This window comes from Hordeum vulgare, chromosome 7H (assembly GCF_904849725.1).
Source record: "Hordeum vulgare subsp. vulgare chromosome 7H, MorexV3_pseudomolecules_assembly, whole genome shotgun sequence".
NCBI lineage: Eukaryota > Viridiplantae > Streptophyta > Magnoliopsida > Poales > Poaceae > Hordeum > Hordeum vulgare.
In genome coordinates this window covers 297024469-297045858 of record NC_058524.1, presented here as the reverse complement: position 1 = coordinate 297045858, position 21390 = coordinate 297024469, and the positions used below count along the sequence as shown (strand labels likewise).

The following is a 21390-nucleotide window of genomic DNA, read 5'->3' as shown; positions in this document are numbered from 1 at the left end:
ATGGTGTAGATCTCACAGTAATAGAAAACATAATCTGACTTTCATGAGTAGATGTTCATGTCTCTATTACCTTATGTTATGCTATATTTCAGGAAATCACTTTGAAGATAATGATATGTCAGAATGACATGATGTAGACCTTGCAGTAATACTGGATAGTCTGCAAAATTTACAGTAGATGCCAGTATTACCTTATGATATCTTGAGGTAGTCACATCTAATATTAATATTTGGAAGAGCACTTTAAAGGTAGTCATCTTGTTAAAATGACAAGATGTAGACCTCATAGTAGTGATGAATAATCTGCAAATGGTGCAGTAGATGTCACCAATACCTTGTGATTCACAAATAAAATTTGGAATAATCATATTAAGTATGAATTTATAATTCTTATTTGAATTTCGTTAAGACGTTTGCAAGAAATAATAATTTCTATTGCAAAATTATAGTTGTTGTTCGGAAAACACATGCATTACTGCGGTAATACATATACCTGGAAAAGTTAATTTACATACTTATGCAAATGTACGAAGACATGAGGTCTTCAAATAACAATTTCACCCATTGCAAAATGGTGTATAATTGTGTTTGTATGTCATTTATAATGAACGGAGGGTCTATTGTGTACGTATGTACTGTTGGAAATATGTGTTTGCACAACACCTGTATAACCTGAGGGTTATAATACAAATTTAATAAATCTGATTATGACATCAGATAATTTTATAAATTATAAGGGCTATGGTGCAAACGACAGACCAATAGTTAGTTCTTAGAAACTTCATGGGCTAAATCAACAAAACATCAAATGGATAAGGTCTCCTGCCAAATCCTTCTCCCGTGCGGTGTGATTGCTAATGGAGATTATAGCCATCATTTAGGAATGAAACCACGCCGCCGCTGCTCAGACTCGCTGGAGGCTAGCAGACCCGGGTCGAGGTCGGTGCCGCCAGGCCGCCGTCGTGCCAAGGTGTGGCGGAGAGAACAACGATCCTGTTGCCGGCCTGCGAGCCGCGCCGTGGTGCTCCTCCGGAGAAAGGAGAATTGTTGCCTGGATGTGTCCGCCGCCGCCGTAGACGGCCATGCCGATGGAAGCCGCGGATGCGGCCTCAACCATCCACATCCAGGGGAAAATTCCTCCGTCCGAAATTCGAGTGCGCTGATCCGTGGGTGATCTTATTTAAGAGGTAAGAACATCACAAATTGAAGAAACGAATAAATGCTTACACTTATTGGTATGTATTTCGGATCAATTGAGCCTGGATGCCAAATTCCGTGTCTTTTTCTGCGCGTCTTCTTTGTTCAAGGTTTTTTTTACGGATATATGCAGCCCATCTATTCTTGCCGTGGATGGGGTTGTGATTGATCGAATTGATAGCGATCTGAATTCTCCTGCGCGGAAGCCGTGCACGCCGGATAGAGTCGTCGACACGAGTACACGCGCAGAAGCGGGCGCCGCCGTCGTTGATGTCGCCATCCGCACAATACTTGATTTTACAGTCTGCCACGCCGGAATCGCGTGAGGCGTTGAGAAGGTCTGCGCGTGCACGCCTCGTTGATGCGCCCGAGCGCCGCCATTCGTTTCTCTGGCCTAATCGCTCTGTTAGAGCAAGGTGTTGATAACGTGTAAAAACCAAAAGAAAAGAGAGAGAGCAAATGATGAAACAGTTACTTTCATTGATAAATTTAAAGGTATATATAGCCTCGTACAAAGGCAGTTACAAACAAGCAGTTGCTACAAGTAGCAACCGACATAGCAGAGATTAACCTTTTAATTAATCTAATTAATTTATTCCTAACAGCTCTAACATTTCCCACCAAAAACCCTAGCCCATCCCCAGATTCCTCCCAGCACACCACCTCGCCGCAGCGGAGCCGAGCCTGATGCCACCCAAGGCGTCGAAGAAGGACGCCGCGCCGGCGGAACGCCCCATCCTCGGCCGCTTCTCCTCCCACCTCAAAATCGGAATTGTACGCTCCCCTCTTCTTCCCGCTCCCGCGGATGCCCCACGTTCTCTCGAGTTCTAGCGAGTGCTCGCAGGGGTTTCATGGTTGATCGAATCGACAGGAGAGCACGCGATATTCCTGTTGCGGTTGGCTTAGTTTAGTAGGGATATGGAGTTCGCTTAGTTTACACTGGCGAAGAAGGGTGAGGCAAATTCGGAATCTCTGGTGGTTAGCTCGTGGCCTGTAACTTGGTGCGGATCTCATCGGTTCCATGATTTTGTTGTTCTGCAAGGTGTTGATACATCTTAGTGTTTTTATAATGGATGCAGAGTTGGACTTAGTCAGAGCGATGTGTGGTTTGTTTTTAAGTTTATATATGTTGCAGTGGGTGCATGATGCGAGTTGCGGAAACATTTTGCTGGAACTGTTCTAGTGCCGGATCTGTATCCCATTTCAGATTCAAAATGCGCCCCATTTACTTCACTACTTCTAGAACACATCTCCTTGCTATCTTTGTGGAATAGTAACATATGAAATGTTATGCCTGCTTAAATCTTAGTCGCTACATGTTAGTAGTACTAGACGAATTCTATATCTATACCTAATTTTAATAATAAAGCGGCTATTGCTTCCGTCGGAAAACCCACCACGGCATTTTTATAAAAAAGCCCCTGTAATTTTTGTTATTCAACCCGCGCTCCATCATTTATCTGCAACGCAAAAGGAAAAAACGATTCGCTGCAAAAATTATACCCGTAAGCATCGCCTCCTCCCGTCGACCCTGGGCCACCCTGGCCTGTGCCCAGACCGCCGCCACACCACTCGCCGCTGCGGCCGACCTCAACCGCCACCGTTGCCGATCTCAACCCACCCGCCTCCGTGGCTGTACCTCTCCCCGCTCACTGCCCCCGTTGCGGCGCTCGAGCGCATCGCATCGACCCTGGTCCACCCTGGCCTGTGCCCAGGCCGCTGCCACACCACTCGCCGCCGCGGCCGACCTCAACCACCACTGCTGTCGATCTCAACCCGCCCGCCTCCGCGGTCGTACCTCTGCCCGCTTGCTGCCCCTGTTTCAGCGCTCGAGCACAACTTCTGGATCAAATCAACGCGACAGCTACAACGACTTCGATGATGCGTCTGCTCGATGCAGAACGGCGACGGCGCGCGGATAAGGCGCGGCGGAGCGAAGTACTTGCAGGTGGAGGCGGACCTCCATGACTCATACGGGGAACTCCGAGGTTATGGCGCGGCAACGGCGACTCCTTATGGCCAGATAGAGGCGCCTAACCCTTGCTCCCCTCATCGTATCCCCTCCTCCGGCAGGAACTCATCATCTGGTGAGATCCCCCCCTCCCCATGCCTCCAACCGTGTGCCAAGCACCGGCAAGAAATTTTGTTTTGTGGGAATTTGTTTGGTGATGAATGAATGTATTGAATGTAAGATTGCATTGTTGTAGAGAAAGAGAATGGAACACCACCTTCAGTTTGTCATCTCATCCCACATTCTCTACCCCATGAGTGAAATAAGATAACAGTCCCTTGATCAATTCACGTAGCCTCTTTGTTTTGCTTTGCTTGTCCCGCTCAATTTCTCATCATGATGGAATTAACAATGGATGGGTTGATTTCTCAACAAAATAGGATAGGACTGACTACATTAGTTAGTTAGCTTATTATTTTAATAAATAAAAATGATTATAAAAGATTAAAAGCGTGTGGTATTTTTTTTCTCCCGTTGCAACGCACGGGCCCTTTTGCTAGTATAGTTTCATGTATGTAACTCAATTTGCTTTGACACAGACTAGCATGTTACTGTGTACTACATTCCAACAAGTTTTATGAGTTGCCACTGCGGCACTTGTCTAGTTGCTTTGATGGTGTTTAACGTACTTGCATTTATATCCTCTATTCAATCTCAGATTTCATAATTCATAATGGACTACTCTTTTCTATTGAATGTTGATTCACGCGTCACTTGTTCCGCTGTAGCCAAGTAAAGTAATACAAGGAGATATGACGTTTACTATTGATGTTTCATGCAGGTCGGGTTACCCAATGTTGGCAAATCATCTTTCTTTAACATAGTGACAAAGTTGTCTATTCCGGCTGAAAACTTCCCATTCTGTACCATTGAACCAAATGAGGCACGGGTGTATGTTCCGGACGAACGATTTGACTGGCTTTGCCAACTTTTCAAGCCGAAGAGTGAGGTTTGTCTCTTCTCTCTGCTTTACATTTATACAGTAATCTGCAGCTTCTTGGCTTATGTTTCATATGTATATTGACTCTTGTTATTCTCCGCAGGTGGCTGCATATCTGGAAATCAACGACATAGCTGGGCTTGTTAGAGGAGCAAGTGCAGGGGAGGGTCTGGGCAATGCCTTCTTATCCCATATACGTGCTGTTGATGGAATCTTTCATGTCTTGAGTATGTTTCTATTGCAAAATGTTCATGATTCTACTATTGAATTATGCTTCTTAACACAGTTCCCTTGGCTATTCTTATCTGTATTTTATAGCTTAGAAGTGATAAACTTTTTGGATATCTTGGTGGAGACCTAAATGAGAAGATTAGCTGTTCATGTGATAGAATCTTTTGCTGCATCTGTAATTGATAGCGTGGTATCATTTTTAGGAGCATTTGAAGACAAGGAAATCACTCATATTGATGACACAGTTGACCCTGTTCGTGATTTGGAAACTATTAGTCAAGAACTGAGGCTCAAGGTTTGGTTTGAGTTCTGCTTGATTTGTTCGTCAACTTAACAATTGTTAACCTAGTTATAACAAGGTTCTGTTGCACTTTCTTCTGCAGGACATAGAGTTTGTGCAGGCTAAAATTGATGACCTTGAGAAGTCAATGAGGAGGAGCAATGACAAGCAACTTAAGATAGAACATGAATTATGTCACAGGGTAGGACATGTATTACAGCTCTCAGTTAGATCTCATCATCTCATGAACAACTGAAATTTCCTTACTGGTGTTAGGAAGTATTAGTATTAGTCTAGGAGTCCTTATTAATCTATTAGTATTAGTCTAGGAGTCCTTATTAGTCTATGTTTACTTTCCTTGCACCTCAAGTCTTGTGTAATATATATATGCCCCTTGGGCCTTCAATAAACATAAGTTGCTTTCCTAACATGGTATTAGAGCCTAGGTTTAGGTCTCCGGACGCTGCAACTCGTCCTTACGATCCAACTTTTTTTTTCTTCCTCTCGATCGATCTGTTCTGGGTCGATCTCGTCTTCTCCCGTCGTTCCCAAGCTGTGTGGGCACATACCACAAAGCACCTGCCGTCGTCGCGCCGATATACTCGCTGCAGTCCCAGCCGTCGTCGCGTCGATCTCTTCCCTGGTCGTCACTGCCGTTCACGGCCGTCGTCGCGCCGCCCTCGCCAGTCTGCCGCCGCCGCCCTCGCGAGTCCGCCGCGGTCCTCCACTCCGGCCGCCGGATCTTCGTTGCTCCACTTCGGATCGGCTCTGCTTCTCCTCCAGATCGGGTGGTGGCGCTGCATTCAAGGTCGACGAGCTGCTGGCCCTGCATGTCGAGGTCGCGGTCGATGAGGCGCTTGACGTGGACGAAGCGGTCGACGCGGAGCTGGTGGCCCTGCACGCCGAGGTCGCGGTCGATGAGGCGCTCGACGTGGACGAAGCGGTCGACGCGGCAGGGGATGGCGATGGCGCCCTGGTGCCTGAAGCCGTACTCGCGCTCGGCCTCGTCGAGGAGGGCCCTGTTGCTGCGTTGCTGCTAGCCTGCTTTGCTCTGCTGCTGCACACGTGCCTGCAGCTGGCTTTCCCACTGCTGCTGCTAGGTTGCTGTTCTACAAGCCACGTACATGACGTGATCCCCCGTGCTACTCTTCTCCTGCACGTCCATCTGCGTGCTCCTCTGTCTACTTCCGCTTGCATGATACTGCTTTGCCACTCTTCTTTGCTAGCTTGTGTGCTGCATCTCGTGCTTCCCATGGCCGTTTATCATCGCTTGGCCTGCTGCTACTCTGTTTTGGTCTCTGATTTTTTTTACGCTGCTATTGCATCTAGTCTTGAGTTTGGTCTATGCTTCTAGCTTTCTATATTTTTCCGCTGCGTCCACCAAATCCGTCGATGTTTTGTGTTATCACGTCATGCGAGTCCACCATACCTTTGTCCGTCGGCCTTTTCTCCTGTCCTGATCCTTTCTATGCAACTTTTGTGGCCTACTTGCCCTTGTTGTTTTCTATAGGATTGTGTGGACTTCTTCTGCATTGTCGATCTACGTCCATCGTGCCTTATCCGCCGAGCTTCTTTCGCCGACGGTTGTCGTGGACTATGATTTTCTGCACAATGCTTTATTCTCTTGATGTGCCATCTTCTTTTGACAACCCATCTTCTCTTGATACTTTTCTTGTATCTTCAAGTGATGCGGTGTCTACCTCTGATGTGCCATCTCTTCGTTCTCTTCTTCGGCGACTCGACAAGTTTTGAAGACTCTTCATGCTACGACGACACTCTCAAGACGCGGATTTGGATTATCATTGTTTTTTAGTATTACACTTCTTCAAATGCAATGCTATTGCATACGCTTTGAGAAAACAGTAGCAAGTTGATGAGCACGGGAGGTACATGGACCTCAAACGGTACCAACAACTTTTTCATCTTTCAGTAGCACCTCCTTAAATTCAAGATTGAACAATTGAACTAACAACAACAGTTCTGTCAGGCATCAATTCAACTAACCAATTCAGGATTAACCTTTGTGTTAAATTCAAGGAACAATCAACACTTATTAGTATATCAACAAAATTGACCTCAAACTTACGATCCAACTTTTTTTTTCTTCCTCTCGATCGATCTATTCTGGGTCGATCTCGTCTTCTCCCGTCGTTCCCAAGCTGTATGGGCACATACCACGAAGCAGCTGCCGTCGTCGCGCCGATATACTCGCTGCAGTCCCAGCCGTCGTCGCGCCGATCTCTTCCCTGGTCGTCACTGTCGTTCACGGCCGTCGTCGCGCCGCCCTCGCCAGTCTGCCGCCGCCGCCGCCCTCGCGAGTCCGCCGCGGTCCTCCACTCCGGCCGCCGGATCTTCGTTGCTCCACTTCGGATCGGCTCTGCTTCTCCTCCAGATCGGGTGGTGGCGCTGCATTCTAGGTCGACGAGCTGCTGGCCCTGCATGCCGAGGTCGTGGTCGATGAGGCGCTTGACGTGGACGAAGCGGTCGACGCGGAGCTGGTGGCCCTGCACGCCGAGGTCGCGGTCGATGAGGCGCTCGACGTGGACGAAGCGGTCGACGCGGCAGGGGATGGCGATGGCGCCCTGGTGCCTGAAGCCGTACTCGCGCTCGGCCTCGTCGAGGAGGGCCCTGTTGCTGCGTTGCTGCTAGCCTGCTTTGCTCTGCTGCTGCACACGCGCCTGCAGCTGGTTTTCCCACTGCTGCTGCTAGGTTGCTGTTCTACAAGCCACGTACATGACGTGATCCCCCGTGCTACTCTTCTCCTGCACGTCCATCTGCGTGCTCCTCTGTCTACTTCCGCTTGCATGATACTGCTTTGCCACTCTTCTTTGCTAGCTTGTGTGCTGCATCTCGTGCTTCCCATGGCCGTTTATCATCGCTTGGCCTGCTGCTACTCTGTTTTGGTCTCTGATTTTTTTTACGCTGCTATTGCATCTAGTCTTGAGTTTGGTCTATGCTTCTAGCTTTCTATATTTTTCCGCCGCGTCCACCAAATCCGTCGATGTTTTGTGTTATCACGTCATGCGAGTCCACCATACCTTTGTCCGTCGGCCTTTTCTCCGGTCCTGATCCTTTCTATGCAACTTTTGTGGCCTACTTGCCCTTGTTGTTTTCTATAGGATTGTGTGGACTTCTTCTGCATTGTCGATCTACGTCCATCGTGCCTTATCCGCCGAGCTTCTTTCGCTGACGGTTGTCGTGGACTATGATTTTCTGCACAATGCTTTATTCTCTTGATGTGCCATCTTCTTTTGACAACCCATCTTCTCTTGATACTTTTCTTGTATCTTCAAGTGATGCGGTGTCTACCTCTGATGTGCCATGTCTTCGTTCTCTCCTTCGGCGACTCGACAAGTTTTGAAGACTCCTCATGCTACGACGACACTCTCAAGACGCGGATTTGGATTATCATTGTTTTTTAGTATTACACTTCTTCAAATGCAATGCTATTGCATACGCTTTGCATTTGAGCAAACAGTAGCAAGTTGATGAGCACGGGAGGTACATGGACCTCAAACGGTACCAACAACTTTTTCATCTTTCAGTAGCACCTCCTTAAATTCAAGATTGAACAATTGAACTAACAACAACAGTTCTGTCAGGCATCAATTCAACTAACCAATTCAGGATTAACCTTTGTGTTAAATTCAAGGAACAATCAACACTTATTAGTATATCAACAAAATTGACCTCAAACTTACGATCCAACTTTTTTTTTCTTCCTCTCGATCGATCTGTTCTGGGTCGATCTCGTCTTCTCCCGTCGTTCCCAAGCTCTGTGGGCACATACCACGAAGCACCTGCCGTCGTCGCGCCGATATACTCGCTGCAGTCCCAGCCGTCGTCGCGCCGATCTCTTCCCTGGTCGTCACTGCCGTTCACGGCCGTCGTCGCGCCGCCCTCGCCAGTCTGCCGCCGCCGCCGCCCTCGCGAGTCCGCCGCGGTCCTCCACTCCGGCCGCCGGATCTTCGTTGCTCCACTTCGGATCGGCTCTGCTTCTCCTCCAGATCGGGTGGTGGCGCTGCATTCTAGGTCGACGAGCTGCTGGCCCTGCATGCCGAGGTCGCGGTCGATGAGGCGCTTGACGTGGACGAAGCGGTCGACGCGGAGCTGGTGGCCCTGCACGTCGATGTCGCGGTCGATGAGGCGCTCGACGTGGACGAAGCGGTCGACGCGGCAGGGGATGGCGATGGCGCCCTGGTGCCTGAAGCCGTACTCGCGCTCGGCCTCGTCGAGGAGGGCCCTGTTGCTGCGTTGCTGCTAGCCTGCTTTGCTCTGCTGCTGCACACGCGCCTGCAGCTGGCTTTCCCACTGCTGCTGCTAGGTTGCTGTTCTACAAGCCACGTACATGACGTGATCCCCCGTGCTACTCTTCTCCTGCACGTCCATCTGCGTGCTCCTCTGTCTACTTCCGCTTGCATGATACTGCTTTGCCACTCTTCTTTGCTAGCTTGTGTGGTGCATCTCGTGCTTCCCATGGCCGTTTATCATCGCTTGGCCTGCTGCTACTCTGTTTTGGTCTCTGATTTTTTTTACGCTGCTATTGCATCTAGTCTTGAGTTTGGTCTATGCTTCTAGCTTTCTATATTTTTCCGCTGCGTCCACCAAATCCGTCGATGTTTTGTGTTATCACGTCATGCGAGTCCACCATACCTTTGTCCGTCGGCCTTTTCTCCGGTCCTGATCCTTTCTATGCAACTTTTGTGGCCTACTTGCCCTTGTTGTTTTCTATAGGATTGTGTGGACTTCTTCTGCATTGTCGATCTACGTCCATCGTGCCTTATCCGCCGAGCTTCTTTCGCCGACGGTTGTCGTGGACTATGATTTTCTGCACAATGCTTTATTCTCTTGATGTGCCATCTTCTTTTGACAACCCATCTTCTCTTGATACTTTTCTTGTATCTTCAAGTGATGCGGTGTCTACCTCTGATGTGCCATGTCTTCGTTCTCTCCTTCGGCGACTCGACAAGTTTTGAAGACTCCTCATGCTACGACGACACTCTCAAGACGCGGATTTGGATTATCATTGTTTTTTAGTATTACACTTCTTCAAATGCAATGCTATTGCATACGCTTTGCATTTGAGCAAACAGTAGCAAGTTGATGAGCACGGGAGGTACATGGACCTCAAACGGTACCAACAACTTTTTCATCTTTCAGTAGCACCTCCTTAAATTCAAGATTGAACAATTGAACTAACAACAACAGTTCTGTCAGGCATCAATTCAACTAACCAATTCAGGATTAACCTTTGTGTTAAATTCAAGGAACAATCAACACTTATTAGTATATCAACAAAATTGACCTCAAACTTACGATCCAACTTTTTTTTTCTTCCTCTCGATCGATCTGTTCTGGGTCGATCTCGTCTTCTCCCGTCGTTCCCAAGCTCTGTGGGCACATACCACGAAGCACCTGCCGTCGTCGCGCCGATATACTCGCTGCAGTCCCAGCCGTCGTCGCGCCGATCTCTTCCCTGGTCGTCACTGCCGTTCACGGCCGTCGTCGCGCCGCCCTCGCCAGTCTGCCGCCGCCGCCGCCCTCGCGAGTCCGCCGCGGTCCTCCACTCCGGCCGCCGGATCTTCGTTGCTCCACTTCGGATCGGCTCTGCTTCTCCTCCAGATCGGGTGGTGGCGCTGCATTCTAGGTCGACGAGCTGCTGGCCCTGCATGCCGAGGTCGCGGTCGATGAGGCGCTTGACGTGGACGAAGCGGTCGACGCGGAGCTGGTGGCCCTGCACGTCGATGTCGCGGTCGATGAGGCGCTCGACGTGGACGAAGCGGTCGACGCGGCAGGGGATGGCGATGGCGCCCTGGTGCCTGAAGCCGTACTCGCGCTCGGCCTCGTCGAGGAGGGCCCTGTTGCTGCGTTGCTGCTAGCCTGCTTTGCTCTGCTGCTGCACACGCGCCTGCAGCTGGCTTTCCCACTGCTGCTGCTAGGTTGCTGTTCTACAAGCCACGTACATGACGTGATCCCCCGTGCTACTCTTCTCCTGCACGTCCATCTGCGTGCTCCTCTGTCTACTTCCGCTTGCATGATACTGCTTTGCCACTCTTCTTTGCTAGCTTGTGTGGTGCATCTCGTGCTTCCCATGGCCGTTTATCATCGCTTGGCCTGCTGCTACTCTGTTTTGGTCTCTGATTTTTTTTACGCTGCTATTGCATCTAGTCTTGAGTTTGGTCTATGCTTCTAGCTTTCTATATTTTTCCGCTGCGTCCACCAAATCCGTCGATGTTTTGTGTTATCACGTCATGCGAGTCCACCATACCTTTGTCCGTCGGCCTTTTCTCCGGTCCTGATCCTTTCTATGCAACTTTTGTGGCCTACTTGCCCTTGTTGTTTTCTATAGGATTGTGTGGACTTCTTCTGCATTGTCGATCTACGTCCATCGTGCCTTATCCGCCGAGCTTCTTTCGCCGACGGTTGTCGTGGACTATGATTTTCTGCACAATGCTTTATTCTCTTGATGTGCCATCTTCTTTTGACAACCCATCTTCTCTTGATACTTTTCTTGTATCTTCAAGTGATGCGGTGTCTACCTCTGATGTGCCATGTCTTCGTTCTCTCCTTCGGCGACTCGACAAGTTTTGAAGACTCCTCATGCTACGACGACACTCTCAAGACGCGGATTTGGATTATCATTGTTTTTTAGTATTACACTTCTTCAAATGCAATGCTATTGCATACGCTTTGCATTTGAGCAAACAGTAGCAAGTTGATGAGCACGGGAGGTACATGGACCTCAAACGGTACCAACAACTTTTTCATCTTTCAGTAGCACCTCCTTAAATTCAAGATTGAACAATTGAACTAACAACAACAGTTCTGTCAGGCATCAATTCAACTAACCAATTCAGGATTAACCTTTGTGTTAAATTCAAGGAACAATCAACACTTATTAGTATATCAACAAAATTGACCTCAAACTTACGATCCAACTTTTTTTTTCTTCCTCTCGATCGATCTGTTCTGGGTCGATCTCGTCTTCTCCCGTCGTTCCCAAGCTGTGTGGGCACATACCATGAAGCACCTGCCGTCGTCGCGCCGATATACTCGCTGCAGTCCCAGCCGTCGTCGCGCCGATCTCTTCCCTGGTCGTCACTGCCGTTCACGGCCGTCGTCGCGCCGCCCTCGCTAGTCTGCCGCCGCCGCCGCCCTCGCGAGTCCGCCGCGGTCCTCCACTCCGGCCGCCGGATCTTCGTTGCTCCACTTCGGATCGGCTCTGCTTCTCCTCCAGATCGGGTGGTGGCGCTGCATTCTAGGTCGACGATCTGCTGGCCCTGCATGCCGAGGTCGCGGTCGATGAGGCACTTGACGTGGACGAAGCGGTCGACGCGGAGCTGGTGGCCCTGCACGTCGAGGTCGCGGTCGATGAGGCGCTCGACGTGGACGAAGCGGTCGACGCGGCAGGGGATGGCGATGGCGCCCTGGTGCCTGAAGCCGTACTCGCGCTCGGCCTCGTCAAGGAGGGCCCTGTTGCTGCGTTGCTGCTAGCCTGCTTTGCTCTGCTGCTGCACACGCGCCTGCAGCTGGCTTTCCCACTGCTGCTGCTAGGTTGTTGTTCTACAAGCCACGTACATGACGTGATCCCCCGTTCTACTCTTCTCCTGCACGTCCATCTGCGTGCTCCTCTGTCTACTTCCGCTTGCATGATACTGCTTTGCCACTCTTCTTTGCTAGCTTGTGTGCTGCATCTCGTGCTTCCCATGGCCGTTTATCATCGCTTGGCCTGCTGCTACTCTGTTTTGGTCTCTGATTTTTTTTACGCTGCTATTGCATCTAGTCTTGAGTTTGGTCTATGCTTCTAGCTTTCTATATTTTTCCGCTGCGTCCACCAAATCCGTCGATGTTTTGTGTTATCACGTCATGCGAGTCCACCATACCTTTGTCCGTCGGCCTTTTCTCCGGTCCTGATCCTTTCTATGCAACTTTTGTGGCCTACTTGCCCTTGTTGTTTTCTATAGGATTGTGTGGACTTCTTCTGCATTGTCGATCTACGTCCATCGTGCCTTATCCGCCGAGCTTCTTTCGCCGACGGTTGTCGTGGACTATGATTTTCTGCACAATGCTTTATTCTCTTGATGTGCCATCTTCTTTTGACAACCCATCTTCTCTTGATACTTTTCTTGTATCTTCAAGTGATGCGGTGTCTACCTCTGATGTGCCATCTCTTCGTTCTCTCCTTCGGCGACTCGACAAGTTTTGAAGACTCCTCATGCTACAACGACACTCTCAAGACGCGGATTTGGATTATCATTGTTTTTTAGTATTACACTTCTTCAAATGCAATGCTATTGCATACGCTTTGCATTTGAGCAAACAGTAGCAAGTTGATGAGCACGGGAGGTACATGGACCTCAAACGGTACCAACAACTTTTTCATCTTTCAGTAGCACCTCCTTAAATTCAAGATTGAACAATTGAACTAACAACAATAGTTCTGTCAGGCATCAATTCATCTAACCAATTCAGGATTAACCTTTGTGTTAAATTCAAGGAACAATCAACACTTATTAGTATATCAACAAAATTGACCTCAAACTTACGATCCAACTTTTTTTTTCTTCCTCTCGATCGATCTGTTCTGGGTCGATCTCGTCTTCTCCCGTCGTTCCCAAGCTGTGTGGGCACATACCACGAAGCACCTGCCGTCGTCGCGCCGATATACTCGCTGCAGTCCCAGCCGTTGTCGCGCCGATCTCTTCCCTGGTCGTCACTGCCGTTCACGGCCGTCGTCGCACCGCCCTCGCCAGTCTGCCGCCGCCGCGGTCCTCCACTCCGGCCGCCGGATCTTCGTTGCTCCACTTCGGATCGGCTCTGCGTCTCCTCCAGATCGGGTGGTGGCGCTGCATTCTAGGTCGACGAGCTGCTGGCCCTGCATGCCGAGGTCGCGGTCGATGAGGCGCTTGACGTGGACGAAGCGGTCGACGCGGAGCTGGTGGCCCTACATGCCGAGGTCGCGGTCGATGAGGCGCTCGACGTGGACGAAGCGGTCGACGCGGCAGGGGATGGCGATGGCGCCCTGGTGCCTGAAGCCGTACTCGCGCTCGGCCTCGTCGAGGAGGGCCCTGTTGCTGCGTTGCTGCTAGCCTGCTTTGCTCTGCTGCTGCACACGTGCCTGCAGCTGGCTTTCCCACTGCTGCTGCTAGGTTGCTGTTCTACAAGCCACGTACATGACGTGATCCCCCGTGCTACTCTTCTCCTGCACGTCCATCTGCGTGCTCCTCTGTCTACTTCCGCTTGCATGATACTGCTTTGCCACTCTTCTTTGCTAGCTTGTGTGCTGCATCTCGTGCTTCCCATGGCCGTTTATCATCGCTTGGCCTGCTGCTACTCTGTTTTGGTCTCTGATTTTTTTTACGCTGCTATTGCATCTAGTCTTGAGTTTGGTCTATGCTTCTAGCTTTCTATATTTTTCCGCTGCGTCCACCAAATCCGTCGATGTTTTGTGTTATCACGTCATGCGAGTCCACCATACCTTTGCTCGTCGGCCTTTTCTCCGGTCCTGATCCTTTCGATGCAACTTTTGTGGCCTACTTGCCCTTGTTGTTTTCTATAGGATTGTGTGGACTTCTTCTGCATTGTCGATCTACGTCCATCGTGCCTTATCCGCCGAGCTTCTTTCGCCGACGGTTGTCGTGGACTATGATTTTCTGCACAATGCTTTATTCTCTTGATGTGCCATCTTCTTTTGACAACCCATCTTCTCTTGATACTTTTCTTGTATCTTCAAGTGATTTGGTGTCTACCTCTGATGTGCCATCTCTTCGTTCTCTCCTTCGGCGACTCGACAGGTTTTGAAGACTCCTCATGCTACGACGACACTCTCAAGACACGGATTTGGATTATCATTGTTTTTTAGTATTACACTTCTTCAAATGCAATGCTATTGCATACGCTTTGCATTTGAGCAAACAGTAGCAAGTTGATGAGCACGGGAGGTACATGGACCTCAAACGGTACCAACAACTTTTTCATCTTTCAGTAGCACCTCCTTAAATTCAAGATTGAACAATTGAACTAACAACAACAGTTCTGTCAGGCATCAATTCAACTAACCAATTCAGGATTAACCTTTCTGTTAAATTCAAGGAACAATCAACACTTATTAGTATATCAACAAAATTGACCTCAAACTTACGATCCAACTTTTTTTTTCTTCCTCTCGATCGATCTGTTCTGGGTCGATCTCGTCTTCTCCCGTCGTTCCCAAGCTGTGTGGGCACATACCACGAAGCACCTGCCGTCGTCGCGCCGATATACTCGCTGCAGTCCCAGCCGTCGTCGCGCCGATCTCTTCCCTGGTCGTCACTGCCGTTCACGGCCGTCGTCGCGCCGCCCTCGCCAGTCTGCCGCCGCCGCGGTCCTCCACTCCGGCCGCCGGATCTTCGTTGCTCCACTTCGGATCGGCTCTGCTTCTCCTCCAGATCGGGTGGTGGCGCTGCATTCTAGGTCGACGAGTTGCTGGCCCTGCATGCCGAGGTCGCGGTCGATGAGGCGCTTGACGTGGACGAAGCGGTCGACGCGGAGCTGGTGGCCCTACACGCCGAGGTCGCGGTCGATGAGGCGCTCGACGTGGACGAAGCGGTCGACGCGGCAGGGGATGGCGATGGCGCCCTGGTGCCTGAAGCCGTACTCGCGCTCGGCCTCGTCGAGGAGGGCCCTGTTGCTGCGTTGCTGCTAGCCTGCTTTGCTCTGCTGCTGCACACGCGCCTGCAGCTGGCTTTCCCACTGCTGCTGCTAGGTTGCTGTTCTACAAGCCACGTACATGACGTGATCCCCCGTGCTACTCTTCTTCTGCACGTCCATCTGCGTGCTCCTCTGTCTACTTCCGCTTGCATGATACTGCTTTGCCACTCTTCTTTGCTAGCTTGTGTGCTGCATCTCGTGCTTCCCATGGCCGTTTATCATCGCTTGGCCTGCTGCTACTCTGTTTTGGTCTCTGATTTTTTTTACGCTGCTATTGCATCTAGTCTTGAGTTTGGTCTATGCTTCTAGCTTTCTATATTTTTCCGCTGCGTCCACCAAATCCGTCGATGTTTTGTGTTATCACGTCATGCGAGTCCACCATACCTTTGTTCGTCGGCCTTTTCTCCGGTCCTGATCCTTTCGATGCAACTTTTGTGGCCTACTTGCCCTTGTTGTTTTCTATAGGATTGTGTGGACTTCTTCTGCATTGTCGATCTACGTCCATCGTGCCTTATCCGCCGAGCTTCTTTCGCCGACGGTTGTCGTGGACTATGATTTTCTGCACAATGCTTTATTCTCTTGATGTGCCATCTTCTTTTGACAACCCATCTTCTCTTGATACTTTTCTTGTATCTTCAAGTGATTTGGTGTCTACCTCTGATGTGCCATCTCTTCGTTCTCTCCTTCGGCGACTCGACAGGTTTTGAAGACTCCTCATGCTACGACGACACTCTCAAGACACGGATTTGGATTATCATTGTTTTTTAGTATTACACTTCTTCAAATGCAATGCTATTGCATACGCTTTGCATTTGAGCAAACAGTAGCAAGTTGATGAGCACGGGAGGTACATGGACCTCAAACGGTACCAACAACTTTTTCATCTTTCAGTAGCACCTCCTTAAATTCAAGATTGAACAATTGAACTAACAACAACAGTTCTGTCAGGCATCAATTCAACTAACCAATTCAGGATTAACCTTTCTGTTAAATTCAAGGAACAATCAACACTTATTAGTATATCAACAAAATTGACCTCAAACTTACGATCCAACTTTGTTTTTCTTCCTCTCGATCGATCTGTTCTGGGTCGATCTCGTCTTCTCCCGTCGTTCCCAAGCTGTGTGGGCACATACCACGAAGCACCTGCCGTCGTCGCGCCGATATACTCGCTGCAGTCCCAGCCGTCGTCGCGCCGATCTCTTCCCTGGTCGTCACTGCCGTTCACGGCCGTCGTCGCGCCGCCCTCGCCAGTCTGCCGCCGCCGCGGTCCTCCACTCCGGCCGCCGGATCTTCGTTGCTCCACTTCGGATCGGCTCTGCTTCTCCTCCAGATCGGGTGGTGGCGCTGCATTCTAGGTCGACGAGTTGCTGGCCCTGCATGCCGAGGTCGCGGTCGATGAGGCGCTTGACGTGGACGAAGCGGTCGACGCGGAGCTGGTGGCCCTACACGCCGAGGTCGCGGTCGATGAGGCGCTCGACGTGGACGAAGCGGTCGACGCGGCAGGGGATGGCGATGGCGCCCTGGTGCCTGAAGCCGTACTCGCGCTCGGCCTCGTCGAGGAGGGCCCTGTTGCTGCGTTGCTGCTAGCCTGCTTTGCTCTGCTGCTGCACACGCGCCTGCAGTTGGCTTTCCCACTTCTGCTGCTAGGTTGCTGTTCTACAAGCCACATACATGACGTGATCCCCCGTGCTACTCTTCTCCTGCACGTCCATCTGCGTGCTCCTTTGTCTACTTCCGCTTGCATGATACTGCTTTGCCACTCTTCTTTGCTAGCTTGTGTGCTGCATCTCGTGCTTCCCATGGCCGTTTATCATCGCTTGGCCTGCTGCTACTCTGTTTAGGTCTCTGATTTTTTTACGCTGCTATTGCATATAGTCTTGAGTTTGGTCTATGCTTCTAGCTTTCTATATTTTTCCGATGCGTCCACCAAATCCGTCGATGTTTTGTGTTATCACGTCATGCGAGTCCACCATACCTTTGTCCGTCGGCCTTTTCTCCGGTCCTGATCCTTTCTATGCAACTTCTGTGGCCTACTTGCCCTTGTTGTTTTCTATAGGATTGTGTGTACTTCTTCTGCATTGTCGATCTACGTCCATCGTGCCTTATCCGCCGAGCTTCTTTCGCCGACGGTTGTCGTGGACTATCATTTTCTGCACAATGCTTTATTCTCTTGATGTGCCATCTTCTTTTGACAACCCATCTTGTCTTGATACTTTTCTTGTATCTTCAAGTGATGCGGTGTCTACCTCTGATGTGCCATCTCTTCGTTCTCTCCTTCGGCGACTCGACAAGTTTTGAAGACTCTTCATGCTACGACGACACTCTCAAGACGAGGATTTGGATTATCATTGTTTTTTAGTATTACACTTCTTCAAATGCAATGCTATTGCATAAGCTTTGAGAAAACAGTAGCAAGTTGATGAGCACGGGAGGTACATGGACCTCAAACGGTACCAACAACTTTTTCATCTTTCAGTAGCACCTCCTTAAATTCAAGATTGAACAATTGAACTAACAACAACAGTTCTGTCAGGCATCAATTCAACTAACCAATTCAGGATTAACCTTTGTGTTAAATTCAAGGAACAATCAACACTTATTAGTATATCAACAAAATTGACCTCAAACTTACGATCCAACTTTATTTTTCTTCCTCTCGATCGATCTGTTCTGGGTCGATCTCGTCATCTCCCGTCGTTCCCAAGCTGTGTGGGCACATACCACGAAGCACCTGCCGTCATCGCGCCGATATACTCGCTGCAGTCCCAGCCGTCGTCGCGCCGATCTCTTCCCTGGTCGTCACTGCCGTTCACGGCCGTCGTCGCGCCGCCCTCGCCAGTCTGCCGCCGCCGCGGTCCTCCACTCCGGCCGCCGGATCTTCGTTGCTCCACTTCGGATCGGCTCTGCTTCTCCTCCAGATCGGGTGGTGGCGCTGCATTCTAGGTCGACGAGCTGCTGGCCCTGCATGCCGAGGTCGCGGTCGATGAGGCGCTTGACGTGGACGAAGCGGTCGACGCGGAGCTGGTGGCCCTGCACGCCGAGGTCGCGGTCGATGAGGCGCTCGACGTGGACGAAGCGGTCGACGCGGCAGGGGATGGCGATGGCGCCCTGGTGCCTGAAGCCGTACTCGTGCTCGGCCTCGTCGAGGAGGGCCCTGTTGCTGCGTTGCTGCTAGCCTGCTTTGCTCTGCTGCTGCACACGCGCCTGCAGCTGGCTTTCCCACTTCTGCTGCTAGGTTGCTGTTCTACAAGCCACGTACATGACGTGATCCCCCGTGCTACTCTTCTCCTGCACGTCCATCTGCGTGCTCCTCTGTCTACTTCCGCTTGCATGATACTGCTTTGCCACTCTTCTTTGCTAGCTTGTGTGCTGCATCTCGTGCTTCCCATGGCCGTTTATCATCGCTTGGCCTGCTGCTACTCTGTTTTGGTCTCTGATTTTTTTACGCTGCTATTGCATCTAGTCTTGAGTTTGGTCTATGCTTCTAGCTTTCTATATTTTTCCGCTGCTTCCACCAAATCCGTCGATGTTTTGTGTTATCACGTCATGCGAGTCCACCATACCTTTGTCCGTCGGCCTTTTCTCCGGTCCTGATCCTTTCTATGCAACTTTTGTGGCCTACTTGCCCTTGTTGTTTTCTATAGGATTGTGTGGACTTCTTCTGCATTGTCGATCTACGTCCATCGTGCCTTATCCGCCGAGCTTCTTTCGCCGACGGTTGTCGTGGACTATGATTTTCTGCACAATGCTTTATTCTCTTGATGTGCCATCTTCTTTTGACAACCCATCTTCTCTTGATACTTTTCTTGTATCTTCAAGTGATGCGGTGTCTACCTCTGATGTGCCATCTCTTCGTTCTCTCCTTCGGCGACTCGACAGGTTTTGAAGACTCCTCATGCTACGACGACACTCTCAAGACGCGGATTTGGATTATCATTGTTTTTTAGTATTACACTTCTTCAAATGCAATGCTATTGCATACGCTTTGCATTTGAGCAAACAGTAGCAAGTTGATGAGCACGGGAAGTACATGGACCTCAAACGGTACCAACAACTTTTTCATCTTTCAGTAGCACCTCCTTAAATTCAAGATTGAACAATTGAACTAACAACAACAGTTCTGTCAGGCATCAATTCAACTAACCAATTCAGGATTAACCTTTCTGTTAAATTCAAGGAACAATCAACACTTATTAGTATATCAACAAAATTGACCTCAAACTTACGATCCAACTTTTTTTTTCTTCCTCTCGATCGATCTGTTCTGGGTCGATCTCGTCTTCTCCCGTCGTTCCCAAGCTATGTGGGCACATACCACGAAGCACCTGTCGTCGTCGCGCCGATATACTCGCTGCAGTCCCAGCCGTCGTCGCGCCGATCTCTTCCCTGGTCGTCACTGCCGTTCACGGCCGTCGTCGCGCCGCCCTCGCCAGTCTGCCGCCGCCGCCGCCCTCGCGAGTCCGCCGCGGTCCTCCACTCCGGCCGCCGGATCTTCGTTGCTCCACTTCGGATCGGCTCTGCTTCTCCTCCAGATCGGGTGGTGGCGCTGCATTCTAGGTCGACGAGTTGCTGGCCCTGCATGCCGAGGTCGCGGTCGATGAGGCGCTTGACGTGGACGAAGCGGTCGACGCGGAGCTGGTGGCCCTACACGCCGAGGTCGCGGTCGATGAGGCGCTCGACGTGGACGAAGCGGTCGACGCGGCAGGGGATGGCGATGGCGCCCTGGTGCCTGAAGCCGTACTCGCGCTCGGCCTCGTCGAGGAGGGCCCTGTTGCTGCGTTCCTGCTAGCCTGCTTTGCTCTGCTGCTGCACACGCGCCTGCAGCTGGCTTTCCCACTGCTGCTGGTAGGTTGCTGTTCTACAAGCCACATACATGACGTGATCCCCCGTGCTACTCTTCTCCTGCACGTCCATCTGCGTGCTCCTTTGTCTACTTCCGCTTGCATGATACTGCTTTGCCACTCTTCTTTGCTAGCTTGTGTGCTGCATCTCGTGCTTCCCATGGCCGTTTATCATCGCTTGGCCTGCTGCTACTCTGTTTTGGTCTCTGATTTTTTTACGCTGCTATTGCATATAGTCTTGAGTTTGGTCTATGCTTCTAGCTTTCTATATTTTTCCGATGCGTCCACCAAATCCGTCGATGTTTTGTGTTATCACGTCATGCGAGTCCACCATACCTTTGTCCGTCGGCCTTTTCTCCGGTCCTGATCCTTTCTATGCAACTTTTGTGGCCTACTTGCCCTTGTTGTTTTCTATAGGATTGTGTGGACTTCTTCTGCATTGTCGATCTACGTCCATCGTGCCTTATCCGCCGAGCTTCTTTCGCCGACGGTTGTCGTGGACTATGATTTTCTGCACAATGCTTTATTCTCTTGATGTGCCATCTTCTTTTGACAACCCATCTTCTCTTGATACTTTTCTTGTATCTTCAAGTGATGCGGTGTCTACCTCTGATGTGCCATCTCTTCGTTCTCTCCTTCGGCGACTCGACAGGTTTTGAATACTCCTCATGCAACGACAACACTCTCAAGACGCGGATTTGGATTATCATTGTTTTTTAGTATTACACTTCTTCAAATGCAATGCTATTGCATACGCTTTGAATTTGAGAAAACAGTAGCAAGTTGATGAGCACGGGAGGTACATGGACCTCAAACGGTACCAACAACTTTTTCATCTTTCAGTAGCACCTCCTTAAATTCAAGATTGAACAATTGAACTAACAACAACAGTTCTGTCAGGCATCAATTCAACTAACCAATTCAGGATTAACCTTTCTGTTAAATTCAAGGAACAATCAACACTTATTAGTATATCAACAAAATTGACCTCAAACTTACGATCCAACTTTTTTTTTCTTCCTCTCGATCGATCTGTTCTGGGTCGATCTCGTCTTCTCCCGTCGTTCCCAAGCTGTGTGGGCACATACCACGAAGCACCTGCCGTCGTCGCGCCGTTATCCTCGCTGCAGTCCCAGCCGTCGTCGCGCCGATCTCTTCCCTGGTCGTCACTGCCGTTCACGGCCGTCGTCGCGCCGCC

General features: G+C 50.2%; 1 protein-coding gene across 1 annotated transcript in view; it reads left to right on the top strand.

Moving 5' to 3' along the window:
• Window positions 1–1884: 1884 nt before the first annotated feature.
• LOC123412419 (obg-like ATPase 1) overlaps window positions 1885–21390 on the top strand; it is a 94053-nt gene continuing 74547 nt past the window's right edge. Inside the window, exons 1-5 of the mRNA XM_045105359.1 lie at window positions 1885–1971; window positions 3990–4157; window positions 4252–4375; window positions 4583–4674; window positions 4763–4861. Coding sequence (XP_044961294.1) covers window positions 1885–1971; window positions 3990–4157; window positions 4252–4375; window positions 4583–4674; window positions 4763–4861 — 570 coding nt within the window. The remainder of the gene's footprint in view (window positions 1972–3989; window positions 4158–4251; window positions 4376–4582; window positions 4675–4762; window positions 4862–21390) is intronic.